Here is a 14,828-nt window from a genome sequence, read left to right on the forward strand (position 1 = left end):
AGAAGTGATTGTAGTGACAGTGGATTCTAAGACATTTTCAGCTATAATGATATACAATCACACACATGCATTAGGCAGTATCTGCCGACATGCTTACAAGATTTTGTTTAGCATTCAATGAAATTCTATTTAACAATTATTAGAACAATGAACCACAAACTGAATAAAATACAGATATAATTTACTTATTGAGGTGTTTACACAATTGTCTATGAATAACAATACTCACTTGTAGGAAACGTTGATGTTTGAGACCCAGTTGAAGAAGTGGATATAGTGACAGTGGATTCTAAGACATTTTCAGCTATAATGATATACAATCACACATATGCATTAGGCAGTATCTGCCAACATGCTTACAAGATTTTGTTTAGCATTCAGTGAAATTCTGTTTAACAATTATTAGAACAATGAACCAGATTTACAATAAACTGAATAAAATACAGATATAATTTACTTATTGGGGTGTTTACACAATTGTCTATGAATAACAATACTCACTTGTAGGAGTTGATGTTTGAGACTCAGTAGAAGAAGTGATTGTATTGATAGTGGATTCTAAGACATTTTCAGCTATAATGATATACAATCACACACATGCATTAGGCAGTATCTGCCAACATGATTACACGATATTGTTTAGCATTCAGTGAAATTCTGTTTAACAATTATTAGAACAATGAACCAGATTTACAATAAACTGAATAAAAAACAGATATAATTTAATTACTGAGATGTTTACACAAATGTCTATGAATAACAATACTCACTTGTAGGAGGTGATGTTTGAGACTCCATTAAAGAAGTGATTGTAGTTACAGTGGACTCTGAGACATTTTCAGCTATAATGATATACAATCACACACATGCATTAAGCAGTATATGCCGACATGATTACAAGATATTGTTTAGAATTCAATGAAATTCTGTTTAACAATTATTAGTACAATGAACCACAAACTGAATAAAATACAGATATAATTTACTTATTGAGGTGTTTACACAATTGTCTATGAATAACAATACTCACTTGAAGGAGTTGATGTTTGAGACTCAGTTGAAGAAGTGATTGCAGTGACAGTGGATTCTGAGACATTTTCAGCTATAATGATATACAATCACACACATGCATTAGGCAGTATCTGCTGATATGATTACAAGATTTTGTTTAGCATTCAGTGAAATTCTGTTTAACAATTATTAGAACAATGAACCAGATTTACAATAAACTGAATAAAATACAGATATAATTTACTTATTGGGGTGTTTACACAATTGTCTATAAATAACAATACTCACTTGTAGGAGTTGATGTTTGAGACTCAGTTGAAGAAGTGATTGCAGTGACAGTGGACTCTGAGACATTTTCAGCTATAATGATATACAATCACAAACATGCATTAAGCAGTATCTGCCGACATGCTTACAAGATTTTGTTTAGCATTCAATGAAATTCTATTTAACAATTATTAGAACAATGAACCACAAACTGAATAAAATACAGATATAATTTACTTACTGAGGTGTTTACACAATTGTCTATGAATAACAATACTCACTTTTAGGAGTTGATGTTTGAGACTCAGTTGAAGAAGTGATTGTAGTTACAGTGGATTCTAAGACATTTTCAGCTATAATGATATACAATCACACACATGCATTAGGCAGTATCTGCCGACATGCTTACAAGATTTTGTTTAGCATTCAATGAAATTCTATTTAACAATTATTAGAACAATGAACCACAAACTGAATAAAATACAGATATAATTTACTTATTGAGGTGTTTACACAATTGTCTATGAATAACAATACTCACTTGTAGGAGGAGTTGATGTTTGAGACTCAGTTGAAGAAGTGATTGTAGTGACAGTGGATTCTAAGACATTTTCAGCTATAATGATATACAATCACACACATGCATTAGGCAGTATCTGCCGACATGCTTACAAGATTTTGTTTAGCATTCAATGAAATTCTATTTAACAATTATTAGAACAATGAACCACAAACTGAATAAAATACAGATATAATTTACTTATTGAGGTGTTTACACAATTGTCTATGAATAACAATACTCACTTGTAGGAAACGTTGATGTTTGAGACCCAGTTGAAGAAGTGGATTATAGTGACAGTGGATTCTAAGACATTTTCAGCTATAATGATATACAATCACACATATGCATTAGGCAGTATCTGCCAACATGCTTACAAGATTTTGTTTAGCATTCAGTGAAATTCTGTTTAACAATTATTAGAACAATGAACCAGATTTACAATAAACTGAATAAAATACAGATATAATTTACTTATTGGGGTGTTTACACAATTGTCTATGAATAACAATACTCACTTGTAGGAGTTGATGTTTGAGACTCAGTAGAAGAAGTGATTGTATTGATAGTGGATTCTAAGACATTTTCAGCTATAATGATATACAATCACACACATGCATTAGGCAGTATCTGCCAACATGATTACACGATATTGTTTAGCATTCAGTGAAATTCTGTTTAACAATTATTAGAACAATGAACCAGATTTACAATAAACTGAATAAAAAACAGATATAATTTAATTACTGAGATGTTTACACAAATGTCTATGAATAACAATACTCACTTGTAGGAGGTGATGTTTGAGACTCCATTAAAGAAGTGATTGTAGTTACAGTGGACTCTGAGACATTTTCAGCTATAATGATATACAATCACACACATGCATTAAGCAGTATATGCCGACATGATTACAAGATATTGTTTAGAATTCAATGAAATTCTGTTTAACAATTATTAGTACAATGAACCACAAACTGAATAAAATACAGATATAATTTACTTATTGAGGTGTTTACACAATTGTCTATGAATAACAATACTCACTTGAAGGAGTTGATGTTTGAGACTCAGTTGAAGAAGTGATTGTAGTGACAGTGGACTCTGAGACATTTTCAGCTATAATGATATACAATCACACACATGCATTAAGCAGTATCTGCCAACATGATTACAAGATATTGTTTAGCATTCAATGAAATTCTGTTTAACAATTATTAGTACATTGAACCACATCTAAAATAAACTGAATAAAATACAGATATAATTTACTTATTGGGGTGTTTACACAATTGTCTATGAATAACAATACTCACTTGTTGGAGTTGATGTTTGAGACTCAGTTGAAGAAGTGATTGTAGTTACAGTGGATTCTAAGACATTTTCAGCTATAATGATATACAATCACACACATGCATTAGGCAGTATCTGCCGACATGCTGACAAGATATTGTTTAGAATTCAATGAAATTCTGTTTAACAATTATTAGAACAATGAACCACAAACTGAATGAAATACAAATATAATTTACTTATTGAGGTGTTTACACAATTGTCTATGAATAACAATACTCACTTGTAGGAAACGTTGATGTTTGAGACCCAGTTGAAGAAGTGGATTATAGTGACATTGGATTCTAAGACATTTTCAGCTATAATGATATACAATCACACACATGCATTAGGCAGTATCTGCCAACATGATTACAAGATTTTGTTTAGCATTCAATGAAATTCTGTTTAACAATTATTAGAACAATTAACCAGATTTACAATAAACTGAAATAAATACAGATATAATTTACTTATTGAGGTGTTTACACAATTGTCTATGAATAACAATACTCACTTTTAGGAGTTGATGTTTGAGACTCAGTTGAAGAAGTGATTGTAGTTACAATGGATTCTAAGACATTTTCAGCTATAATGATATACAATCACACACATGCATTAAGCAGTATCTGCCGACATGCTTACAAGATTTTGTTTAGCATTCAATGAAATTCTATTTAACAATTATTAGAACAATGAACCATACAAACTGAATAAAATACAGATATAATTTACTTATTGAGGTGTTTACACAATTGTCTATGAATAACAATACTCACTTGTAGGAGGAGTTGATGTTTGAGACTCAGTTGAAGAAGTGATTGTAGTGACAGTGGATTCTAAGACATTTTCAGCTATAATGATATACAATCACACACATGCATTAGGCAGTATCTGCCGACATGCTGACAAGATATTGTTTAGAATTCAATGAAATTCTGTTTAACAATTATTAGAACAATGAACCACAAACTGAATGAAATACAAATATAATTTACTTATTGAGGTGTTTACACAATTGTCTATGAATAACAATACTCACTTGTAGGAGAACGTTGATGTTTGAGACTCAGTTGAAGAAGTGGATTGTAGTGACAGTGGATTCTAAGACATTTTCAGCTATAATGATATACAATCACACATATGCATTAGGCAGTATCTGCCAACATGCTTACAAGATTTTGTTTAGCATTCAGTGAAATTCTATTTAACAATTATTAGAACAATGAACCACAAACTGAATAAAATACAGATATAATTTACTTATTGAGGTGTTTACACAATTGTCTATGAATAACAATACTCACTTGTAGGAAACGTTGATGTTTGAGACCCAGTTGAAGAAGTGGATATAGTGACAGTGGATTCTAAGACATTTTCAGCTATAATGATATACAATCACACATATGCATTAGGCAGTATCTGCCAACATGCTTACAAGATTTTGTTTAGCATTCAGTGAAATTCTGTTTAACAATTATTAGAACAATGAACCAGATTTACAATAAACTGAATAAAATACAGATATAATTTACTTATTGGGGTGTTTACACAATTGTCTATGAATAACAATACTCACTTGTAGGAGTTGATGTTTGAGACTCAGTAGAAGAAGTGATTGTAGTTGATAGTGGATTCTAAGACATTTTCAGCTATAATGATATACAATCACACACATGCATTAGGCAGTATCTGCCAACATGATTACACGATATTGTTTAGCATTCAGTGAAATTCTGTTTAACAATTATTAGAACAATGAACCAGATTTACAATAAACTGAATAAAAAACAGATATAATTTAATTACTGAGATGTTTACACAAATGTCTATGAATAACAATACTCACTTGTAGGAGGTGATGTTTGAGACTCCATTAAAGAAGTGATTGTAGTTACAGTGGACTCTGAGACATTTTCAGCTATAATGATATACAATCACACACATGCATTAAGCAGTATATGCCGACATGATTACAAGATATTGTTTAGAATTCAATGAAATTCTGTTTAACAATTATTAGTACAATGAACCACAAACTGAATAAAATACAGATATAATTTACTTATTGAGGTGTTTACACAATTGTCTATGAATAACAATACTCACTTGAAGGAGTTGATGTTTGAGACTCAGTTGAAGAAGTGATTGCAGTGACAGTGGATTCTGAGACATTTTCAGCTATAATGATATACAATCACACACATGCATTAGGCAGTATCTGCTGATATGATTACAAGATTTTGTTTAGCATTCAGTGAAATTCTGTTTAACAATTATTAGAACAATGAACCAGATTTACAATAAACTGAATAAAATACAGATATAATTTACTTATTGGGGTGTTTACACAATTGTCTATAAATAACAATACTCACTTGTAGGAGTTGATGTTTGAGACTCAGTTGAAGAAGTGATTGCAGTGACAGTGGACTCTGAGACATTTTCAGCTATAATGATATACAATCACAAACATGCATTAAGCAGTATCTGCCGACATGCTTACAAGATTTTGTTTAGCATTCAATGAAATTCTATTTAACAATTATTAGAACAATGAACCACAAACTGAATAAAATACAGATATAATTTACTTACTGAGGTGTTTACACAATTGTCTATGAATAACAATACTCACTTTTAGGAGTTGATGTTTGAGACTCAGTTGAAGAAGTGATTGTAGTTACAGTGGATTCTAAGACATTTTCAGCTATAATGATATACAATCACACACATGCATTAGGCAGTATCTGCCGACATGCTTACAAGATTTTGTTTAGCATTCAATGAAATTCTATTTAACAATTATTAGAACAATGAACCACAAACTGAATAAAATACAGATATAATTTACTTATTGAAGTGTTTACACAATTGTCTATGAATAACAATACTCACTTGTAGGAGTTGATGTTTGAGACTCCATTGAAGAAGTGATTGCAGTGACAGTGGATTCTAAGACATTTTCAGCTATAATGATATACAATCACAAACATGCATTAGGCAGTATCTGCCGACATGCTTACAAGATTTTGTTTAGCATTCAATGAAATTCTGTTTAACAACTATTAGAACAATGATCTACAAACTGAATAAAATACAGATATAATTTACTTATTGAAGTGTTTACACAAATGTCTATGAATAACAATACTCACTTTTAGGAGTTGATGTTTGAGACTCAGTAGAAGAAGTGATTGTATTGATAGTGGATTCTAAGACATTTTCAGCTATAATGATATACAATCACACACATGCATTAGGCAGTATCTGCCAACATGATTACAAGATTTTGTTTAGCATTCAATGAAATTCTGTTTAACAATTATTAGAACAATTAACCAGATTTACAATAAACTGAAATAAATACAGATATAATTTACTTATTGAGGTGTTTACACAATTGTCTATGAATAACAATACTCACTTTTAGGAGTTGATGTTTGAGACTCAGTTGAAGAAGTGATTGTAGTTACAATGGATTCTAAGACATTTTCAGCTATAATGATATACAATCACACACATGCATTAAGCAGTATCTGCCGACATGCTTACAAGATTTTGTTTAGCATTCAATGAAATTCTATTTAACAATTATTAGAACAATGAACCACAAACTGAATAAAATACAGATATAATTTACTTATTGAGGTGTTTACACAATTGTCTATGAATAACAATACTCACTTGTAGGAGGAGTTGATGTTTGAGACTCAGTTGAAGAAGTGATTGTAGTGACAGTGGATTCTAAGACATTTTCAGCTATAATGATATACAATCACACACATGCATTAGGCAGTATCTGCCGACATGCTTACAAGATTTTGTTTAGCATTCAATGAAATTCTATTTAACAATTATTAGAACAATGAACCACAAACTGAATAAAATACAGATATAATTTACTTATTGAGGTGTTTACACAATTGTCTATGAATAACAATACTCACTTGTAGGAAACGTTGATGTTTGAGACCCAGTTGAAGAAGTGGATATAGTGACAGTGGATTCTAAGACATTTTCAGCTATAATGATATACAATCACACATATGCATTAGGCAGTATCTGCCAACATGCTTACAAGATTTTGTTTAGCATTCAGTGAAATTCTGTTTAACAATTATTAGAACAATGAACCAGATTTACAATAAACTGAATAAAATACAGATATAATTTACTTATTGGGGTGTTTACACAATTGTCTATGAATAACAATACTCACTTGTAGGAGTTGATGTTTGAGACTCAGTAGAAGAAGTGATTGTATTGATAGTGGATTCTAAGACATTTTCAGCTATAATGATATACAATCACACACATGCATTAGGCAGTATCTGCCAACATGCTTACAAGATTTTGTTTAGCATTCAATTAAATTCTATTTAACAATTATTAGAACAATGATCTACAAACTGAATAAAATACAGATATAATTTACTTATTGAAGTGTTTACACAAATGTCTATGAATAACAATACTCACTTTTAGGAGTTGATGTTTGAGACTCAGTAGAAGAAGTGATTGTAGTTACAGTGGATTCTAAGACATTTTCAGCTATAATGATATACAATCACACACATGCATTAGGCAGTATCTGCCAACATGATTACACGATATTGTTTAGCATTCAGTGAAATTCTGTTTAACAATTATTAGAACAATGAACCAGATTTACAATAAACTGAATAAAAAACAGATATAATTTAATTACTGAGATGTTTACACAAATGTCTATGAATAACAATACTCACTTGTAGGAGGTGATGTTTGAGACTCCATTAAAGAAGTGATTGTAGTTACAGTGGACTCTGAGACATTTTCAGCTATAATGATATACAATCACACACATGCATTAAGCAGTATATGCCGACATGATTACAAGATATTGTTTAGAATTCAATGAAATTCTGTTTAACAATTATTAGTACAATGAACCACAAACTGAATAAAATACAGATATAATTTACTTATTGAGGTGTTTACACAATTGTCTATGAATAACAATACTCACTTGAAGGAGTTGATGTTTGAGACTCAGTTGAAGAAGTGATTGCAGTGACAGTGGATTCTGAGACATTTTCAGCTATAATGATATACAATCACACACATGCATTAGGCAGTATCTGCTGATATGATTACAAGATTTTGTTTAGCATTCAGTGAAATTCTGTTTAACAATTATTAGAACAATGAACCAGATTTACAATAAACTGAATAAAATACAGATATAATTTACTTATTGGGGTGTTTACACAATTGTCTATAAATAACAATACTCACTTGTAGGAGTTGATGTTTGAGACTCAGTTGAAGAAGTGATTGCAGTGACAGTGGACTCTGAGACATTTTCAGCTATAATGATATACAATCACAAACATGCATTAAGCAGTATCTGCCGACATGCTTACAAGATTTTGTTTAGCATTCAATGAAATTCTATTTAACAATTATTAGAACAATGAACCACAAACTGAATAAAATACAGATATAATTTACTTACTGAGGTGTTTACACAATTGTCTATGAATAACAATACTCACTTTTAGGAGTTGATGTTTGAGACTCAGTTGAAGAAGTGATTGTAGTTACAGTGGATTCTAAGACATTTTCAGCTATAATGATATACAATCACACACATGCATTAGGCAGTATCTGCCGACATGCTTACAAGATTTTGTTTAGCATTCAATGAAATTCTATTTAACAATTATTAGAACAATGAACCACAAACTGAATAAAATACAGATATAATTTACTTATTGAAGTGTTTACACAATTGTCTATGAATAACAATACTCACTTGTAGGAGTTGATGTTTGAGACTCCATTGAAGAAGTGATTGCAGTGACAGTGGATTCTAAGACATTTTCAGCTATAATGATATACAATCACAAACATGCATTAGGCAGTATCTGCCGACATGCTTACAAGATTTTGTTTAGCATTCAATGAAATTCTGTTTAACAACTATTAGAACAATGATCTACAAACTGAATAAAATACAGATATAATTTACTTATTGAAGTGTTTACACAAATGTCTATGAATAACAATACTCACTTTTAGGAGTTGATGTTTGAGACTCAGTAGAAGAAGTGATTGTATTGATAGTGGATTCTAAGACATTTTCAGCTATAATGATATACAATCACACACATGCATTAGGCAGTATCTGCCGACATGCTGACAAGAGTTTGTTTAGCATTCCATGAAATTCTATTTAACAATTATTAGAACAATGAACCACAAACTGAATAAAATACAGATATAATTTACTTATTGAGGTGTTTACACAATTGTCTATGAATAACAATACTCACTTGTAGGAAACGTTGATGTTTGAGACTCAGTTGAAGAAGTAATTGTAGTGACAGTGGACTCTGAGACATTTTCAGCTATAATGTTATACAATCACACACATGCATTAGGCAGTATCTGCCAACATGATTACAAGATATTGTTTAGCATTCAATGAAATTCTGTTTAACAATTATTAGTACATTGAACCACATCTAAAATAAACTGAATAAAATACAGATATAATTTACTTACTGAGGTGTTTACACAAATGTCTATGAATAACAATACTCACTTTTAGGAGTTGATGTTTGAGACTCCATTGAAGAAGTGATTGTAGTGATAGTGGATTCTGAGACATTTTCAGCTATAATGATATACAATCACACACATGCATTAGGCAGTATCTGCCGACATGCTTACAAGATTTTGTTTAGCATTCAATGAAATTCTGTTTAACAATTATTAGAACAATTAACCAGATTTACAATAAACTGAAATAAATACAGATATAATTTACCTATTGAGGTGTTTACACAATTGTCTATGAATAACAATACTCACTTTTAGGAGTTGATGTTTGAGACTCAGTTGAACAAGTGATTGTAGTGATAGTGGATTCTAAGACATTTTCAGCTATAATGATATACAATCACACACATGCATTAGGCAGTATCTGCCAACATGCTTACAAGATATTGTTTAGAATTCAATGAAATTCTGTTTAATAATTATTAGTACAATGAACCACAAACTGAATAAAATACAAATATAATTTACTTATTGAGGTGTTTACACAATTGTCTATGAATAACAATACTCACTTGTAGGAGGAGTTGATGTTTGAGACTCAGTTGAAGAAGTGGATGTAGTGATAGTGGATTCTAAGACATTTTCAGCTATAATGATATACAATCACACACATGCATTAGGCAGTATCTGCCGACATGCTTACAAGATTTTGTTTTCAGCATTCAATGAAATTCTGTTTAACAATTATTAGAACAATTAACCAGATTTACAATAAACTGAATAAAATACAGATATAATTTACTTATTGAGGTGTTTACACAATTGTCTATGAATAACAATACTCACTTGTAGGAAACGTTGATGTTTGAGACTCAGTTGAAGAAGTGATTGTAGTGACAGTGGACTCTGAGACATTTTCAGCTATAATGATATACAATCACACACATGCATTAGGCAGTATCTGCCAACATGATTACAAGATATTGTTTAGAATTCAATGAAATTCTGTTTAACAATTATTAGTACAATGACCACATCTAAAATAAACTGAATAAAATACAGATATAATTTACTTACTGAGGTGTTTACACAATTGTCTATGAATAACAATACTCACTTGTAGGAAACGTTGATGTTTGAGACCCAGTTGAAGAAGTGATTGTAGTGATAGTGGATTCTAAGACATTTTCAGCTATAATGATATACAATCACACACATGCATTAGGCAGTATCTGCCAACATGATTACAAGATTTTGTTTAGCATTCAATGAAATTCTGTTTAACAATTATTAGAACAATGAACCAGATTTAAAATAAACTGAATAAAAAACAGATATAATTTAATTACTGAGATGTTTACACAACTGTTTATGAATAACAATACTCACTTTTAGGAGTTGATGTTTGAGACTCAGTTGAAGAAGTGATTGTAGTTACAGTGGATTCTGAGACATTTTCAGCTATAATGATATACAATCACAAACATGCATTAGGCAGTATCTGCCGACATGCTGACAAGATTTTGTTTAGCATTCAATGAAATTCTATTTAACAATTATTAGAACACTGAACCACAAACTGAATAAAATACAGATATAATTTACTTATTGAGGTGTTTACACAATTGTCTATGAATAACAATACTCACTTGTAGGAGGTGATGTTTGAGACTCAGTTGAAGAAGTGGATGTAGTGACAGTGGATTCTAAGACATTTTCAGCTATAATGATATACAATCACACACATGCATTAGACAGTATCTGCCAACATGCTTACAAGATATTGTTTAGAATTCAATGAAATTCTGTTTAACAATTATTAGTACAATGAACCACAAACTGAATAAAATACAAATATAATTTACTTATTGAGGTGTTTACACAATTGCCTATGAATAACAATACTCACTTGTAGGAAACGTTGATGTTTGAGACTCAGTTGAAGAAGTGGATATAGTGACAGTGGATTCTAAGACATTTTCAGCTATAATGATATACAATCACACACATGCATTAGGCAGTATCTGCCAACATGATTACAAGATTTTGTTTAGCATTCAATGAAATTCTGTTTAACAATTATTAGAACAATTAACCAGATTTACAATAAACTGAAATAAATACAGATATAATTTACTTATTGAGGTGTTTACACGATTGTCTATGAATAACAATACTCACTTTTAGGAGTTGATGTTTGAGACTCAGTTGAAGAAGTGATTGTAGTGACAGTGGATTCTAAGACATTTTCAGCTAAATATGATATACAATCACACATATGCATTAGGCAGTATCTGCCGACATGCTTACAAGATTTTGTTTAGCATTCAATGAAATTCTATTTAACAATTATTAGAACAATGATCTACAAACTGAATAAAATACAGATATAATTTACTTATTGAGGTGTTTACACAATTGTCTATGAATAACAATACTCACTTGTAGGAGGTGATGTTTGAGACTCAGTTGAAGAAGTGATTGTAGTGACAGTGGACTCTGAGACATTTTCAGCTATAATGATATACAATCACACACATGCATTAAGCAGTATCTGCCAACATGATTACAAGATATTGTTTAGCATTCAATGAAATTCTGTTTAACAATTATTAGTACATTGAACCACATCTAAAATAAACTGAATAAAATACAGATATAATTTACTTATTGGGGTGTTTACACAATTGTCTATGAATAACATTACTCACTTGTTGGAGTTGATGTTTGAGACTCAGTTGAAGAAGTGATTGTAGTTACAGTGGATTCTAAGACATTTTCAGCTATAATGATATACAATCACACACATGCATTAAGCAGTATCTGCCGACATGCTGACAAGATATTGTTTAGAATTCAATGAAATTCTGTTTAACAATTATTAGAACAATGAACCACAAACTGAATGAAATACAAATATAATTTACTTATTGAGGTGTTTACACAATTGTCTATGAATAACAATACTCACTTGTAGGAAACGTTGATGTTTGAGACCCAGTTGAAGAAGTGGATATAGTGACAGTGGATTCTAAGACATTTTCAGCTATAATGATATACAATCACACACATGCATTAGGCAGTATCTGCCAACATGATTACAAGATTTTGTTTAGCATTCAATGAAATTCTGTTTAACAATTATTAGAACAATTAACCAGATTTACAATAAACTGAAATAAATACAGATATAATTTACTTATTGAGGTGTTTACACAATTGTCTATGAATAACAATACTCACTTTTAGGAGTTGATGTTTGAGACTCAGTTGAAGAAGTGATTGTAGTTACAATGGATTCTAAGACATTTTCAGCTATAATGATATACAATCACAAACATGCATTAAGCAGTATCTGCCGACGTGCTTACAAGATTTTGTTTAGCATTCAATGAAATTCTATTTAACAATTATTAGAACAATGAACCACAAACTGAATAAAATACAGATATAATTTACTTATTGAGGTGTTTACACAATTGTCTATGAATAACAATACTCACTTGTAGGAGGTGATGTTTGAGACTCAGTTGAAGAAGTGATTGTAGTGACAGTGGACTCTGAGACATTTTCAGCTATAATGATATACAATCACACACATGCATTAGGCAGTATCTGCCAACATGATTACAAGATTTTGTTTAGCATTCAATGAAATTCTGTTTAACAATTATTAGAACAATTAACCAGATTTACAATAAACTGAAATAAATACAGATATAATTTACTTATTGAGGTGTTTACACAATTGTCTATGAATAACAATACTCACTTTTAGGAGTTGATGTTTGAGACTCAGTTGAAGAAGTGATTGTAGTTACAATGGATTCTAAGACATTTTCAGCTATAATGATATACAATCACACACATGCATTAAGCAGTATCTGCCGACATGCTTACAAGATTTTGTTTAGCATTCAATGAAATTCTATTTAACAATTATTAGAACAATGAACCACAAACTGAATAAAATACAGATATAATTTACTTATTGAGGTGTTTACACAATTGTCTATGAATAACAATACTCACTTGTAGGAGGAGTTGATGTTTGAGACCCAGTTGAAGAAGTGGATATAGTGACAGTGGATTCTAAGACATTTTCAGCTATAATGATATACAATCACACATATGCATTAGGCAGTATCTGCCAACATGCTTACAAGATTTTGTTTAGCATTCAGTGAAATTCTGTTTAACAATTATTAGAACAATGAACCAGATTTACAATAAACTGAATAAAATACAGATATAATTTACTTATTGGGGTGTTTACACAATTGTCTATGAATAACAATACTCACTTGTAGGAGTTGATGTTTGAGACTCAGTAGAAGAAGTGATTGTATTGATAGTGGATTCTAAGACATTTTCAGCTATAATGATATACAATCACACACATGCATTAGGCAGTATCTGCCAACATGCTTACAAGATTTTGTTTAGCATTCAATTAAATTCTATTTAACAATTATTAGAACAATGATCTACAAACTGAATAAAATACAGATATAATTTACTTATTGAAGTGTTTACACAAATGTCTATGAATAACAATACTCACTTTTAGGAGTTGATGTTTGAGACTCAGTAGAAGAAGTGATTGTAGTTACAGTGGATTCTAAGACATTTTCAGCTATAATGATATACAATCACACACATGCATTAGGCAGTATCTGCCAACATGATTACACGATATTGTTTAGCATTCAGTGAAATTCTGTTTAACAATTATTAGAACAATGAACCAGATTTACAATAAACTGAATAAAAAACAGATATAATTTAATTACTGAGATGTTTACACAAATGTCTATGAATAACAATACTCACTTGTAGGAGGTGATGTTTGAGACTCCATTAAAGAAGTGATTGTAGTTACAGTGGACTCTGAGACATTTTCAGCTATAATGATATACAATCACACACATGCATTAAGCAGTATATGCCGACATGATTACAAGATATTGTTTAGAATTCAATGAAATTCTGTTTAACAATTATTAGTACAATGAACCACAAACTGAATAAAATACAGATATAATTTACTTATTGAGGTGTTTACACAATTGTCTATGAATAACAATACTCACTTGAAGGAGTTGATGTT

General features: G+C 30.5%; 1 protein-coding gene across 1 annotated transcript in view; it reads right to left on the reverse strand.

The window, feature by feature from the left end:
• Nucleotides 1–14,828, reverse strand: part of ptprjb.1 (protein tyrosine phosphatase receptor type Jb, tandem duplicate 1) — a 115,346-nt gene that overhangs the window by 91,444 nt on the left and 9,074 nt on the right. The window contains exons 4-10 of the mRNA XM_051690184.1: nt 11,900–11,971; nt 11,628–11,702; nt 11,368–11,439; nt 9,762–9,833; nt 9,490–9,564; nt 6,328–6,399; nt 6,068–6,139 (exon numbers count right to left, since the gene is read on the reverse strand). Of these exons, the coding sequence (XP_051546144.1) occupies nt 6,068–6,139; nt 6,328–6,399; nt 9,490–9,564; nt 9,762–9,833; nt 11,368–11,439; nt 11,628–11,702; nt 11,900–11,971 (510 nt within the window). The remainder of the gene's footprint in view (nt 1–6,067; nt 6,140–6,327; nt 6,400–9,489; nt 9,565–9,761; nt 9,834–11,367; nt 11,440–11,627; nt 11,703–11,899; nt 11,972–14,828) is intronic.

Source organism: Myxocyprinus asiaticus, chromosome 46 (genome assembly GCF_019703515.2).
Source record: "Myxocyprinus asiaticus isolate MX2 ecotype Aquarium Trade chromosome 46, UBuf_Myxa_2, whole genome shotgun sequence".
In the NCBI taxonomy this organism is placed as follows: Eukaryota; Metazoa; Chordata; class Actinopteri; order Cypriniformes; family Catostomidae; genus Myxocyprinus; species Myxocyprinus asiaticus.